Source organism: Apium graveolens, chromosome 1 (genome assembly GCF_009905375.1).
Source record: "Apium graveolens cultivar Ventura chromosome 1, ASM990537v1, whole genome shotgun sequence".
NCBI lineage: Eukaryota > Viridiplantae > Streptophyta > Magnoliopsida > Apiales > Apiaceae > Apium > Apium graveolens.
This window is the reverse complement of record NC_133647.1, coordinates 187207395-187209194: the sequence shown is the minus strand read 5'-3', so window position 1 is coordinate 187209194 and position 1800 is coordinate 187207395. Positions and strand designations below refer to the sequence as shown.

The 1800-nt window shown below is 41.2% G+C and overlaps 1 protein-coding gene across 1 annotated transcript; it reads left to right on the top strand.

The window, feature by feature from the left end:
• The first annotated feature begins 672 nt into the window (after nt 1–672).
• On the top strand, nt 673–1332 carry LOC141713384 (uncharacterized). The gene has a single exon (XM_074516776.1). It carries the CDS (start codon nt 673–675, stop codon nt 1330–1332), a length of 660 nt encoding a protein of 219 aa, XP_074372877.1.
• Nucleotides 1333–1800: the final 468 nt, after the last annotated feature.

The window sequence follows — 1800 nt, the reverse complement described above, 5'->3', positions numbered from 1 at the left end:
TGTCTGTTCAAATTCTATCTTAATTGTGGATGTTTGATAGTAGGGTATACGTACAATGAAAGTTGGCGCATACTAATTTCGTGTTATCTGATTAGTTGTCATCATCATCACATGTTAGTGTTAATGACATAGACTTTGAATGAGTATTTAATGAAGTTAGAATCCCATATTTATTCTCATATAAGTAATTCAATCTTAATTCTCTTAGTTAATGCTATTTAGTATAATCTCTTAGTTAAATCAAACTCAATTTGTTATTTGTCTTAGCATTGACCGATAACCATACATTGTTGCATAAGTGCATAATCTGAACTTAACCTAACCCAGTCCCTGTGGGAACGAACTTGACTTATATCTTATACTACTTGTGATCGCGTACGCTTGTGTGTATTTTTCACGTTAGAATTACAGCGACCATATTTTTGGCGCCGCTACCGGGACTTCGGTGTTAAATTTTGTTTATGTGCTTGACATCAGTGGTCGTTAAAGTCATCAGTCACCGGTGTACTACATAAGCAAGAGGTTTTTAGATGCAGAAACCAGATACACCAGTATGGAGAAGTTAGTATACGCCCTTGTCCTTGCAACACGGAAGCTAAGGCATATCGAATAGATGTTCACACCACTTATCCTCTCAGGCATATTTTACATAAGCCAGAGTCATCATGAAGGATGCTAAAGTGGGCGGTAGAGTTGGGACAATTCGATCTGGGATATTGTCCTCGCACAATAATCAAGGGGCGGACATTGACCGATTTCCTACTTGAGTTCGATTCTGAGGTAGATGATAAGGCCATGGTGTTGGCAGAACCTTCATCGCAGGGAAATGCCCCTGTCGAAGTGAGAGAAGAGTTCCCACACCCTTGGTGGGTCTTGCATGTTGATGGAGCTGTGAATAACAATAGAGCAGGAGCCGGGATTATTTTAGTTACCCTAGAAGGACACCGTCTGATGAGTACCATTCACTTCAATTTTTATGTCACGAACAATGACTCTGAGTATGAAGCATTGATTAGCGGCCTGAAGATAGCTTTGGAAGTGGGAGTTGTGAATTTGATAGCTCGGAGTGACTCAGAGCTAGTAGTGAATCAAGTCAATGGAGGGTTCCAAGCCCGAGGTCCTCGAACTAAATTATATATGAGGTGCGTGCAGCGCTTGCTTCAAAGGTTTGGAAGTGCCAAACTGGAAGGTGTGCCAAGGGAAGAAAATGGTGATGCAGATGCCTTGGCAAAAATGGGCTTCCAGATGGACAAGGGACTCTTCCGGAAGATAAACTGTAGGCTCGACGCCTTCATTATCAGGCTGCAAAATATGTTGAGTATGATGGGGTGATGTACAAGAGAGGGTTTAATCAACTGTTGTTACGATATGTAGATCTGGAAGAAGGAAATTATATTCTTAGAGAAGTACACTAAGGTATTTGCGGTAATCATACGGGGGTAGCTCATTGGCATTGAAAATCCTTAGACAAGGATATTATTGGCCAACCATGAAGGAAGATGCCTTCAATTTTATTAGGGCATGTGATCGCTGCCAACGATTCACTAACTATTCAAACACCCCAGCAACGTCCATAACCTCATTAGCAAGTCCTTGACCTTTTTCTATGTGGGGGATTGACCTCATCGAAGAACTTCCCAAGGCCAGGGGGTGTGAAATATGCCGTTGTAGCTGTTGATTGATTTACGAAGTGGGCAGAAGCTATGCCATTGGCCATGATCAAGACAAAGAAAATCAAAGATTTTGTCTTCAATTCTATAGTTTACAGATTTGGCATTCCATACAAGCTCATATCTGACA

Bases quoted from the DNA above. Each gene is read 5' to 3' on its own strand.
- LOC141713384 (XM_074516776.1), top strand. From the start codon at position 673: ATGCTAAAGTGGGCGGTAGAGTTGGGACAATTCGATCTGGGATATTGT.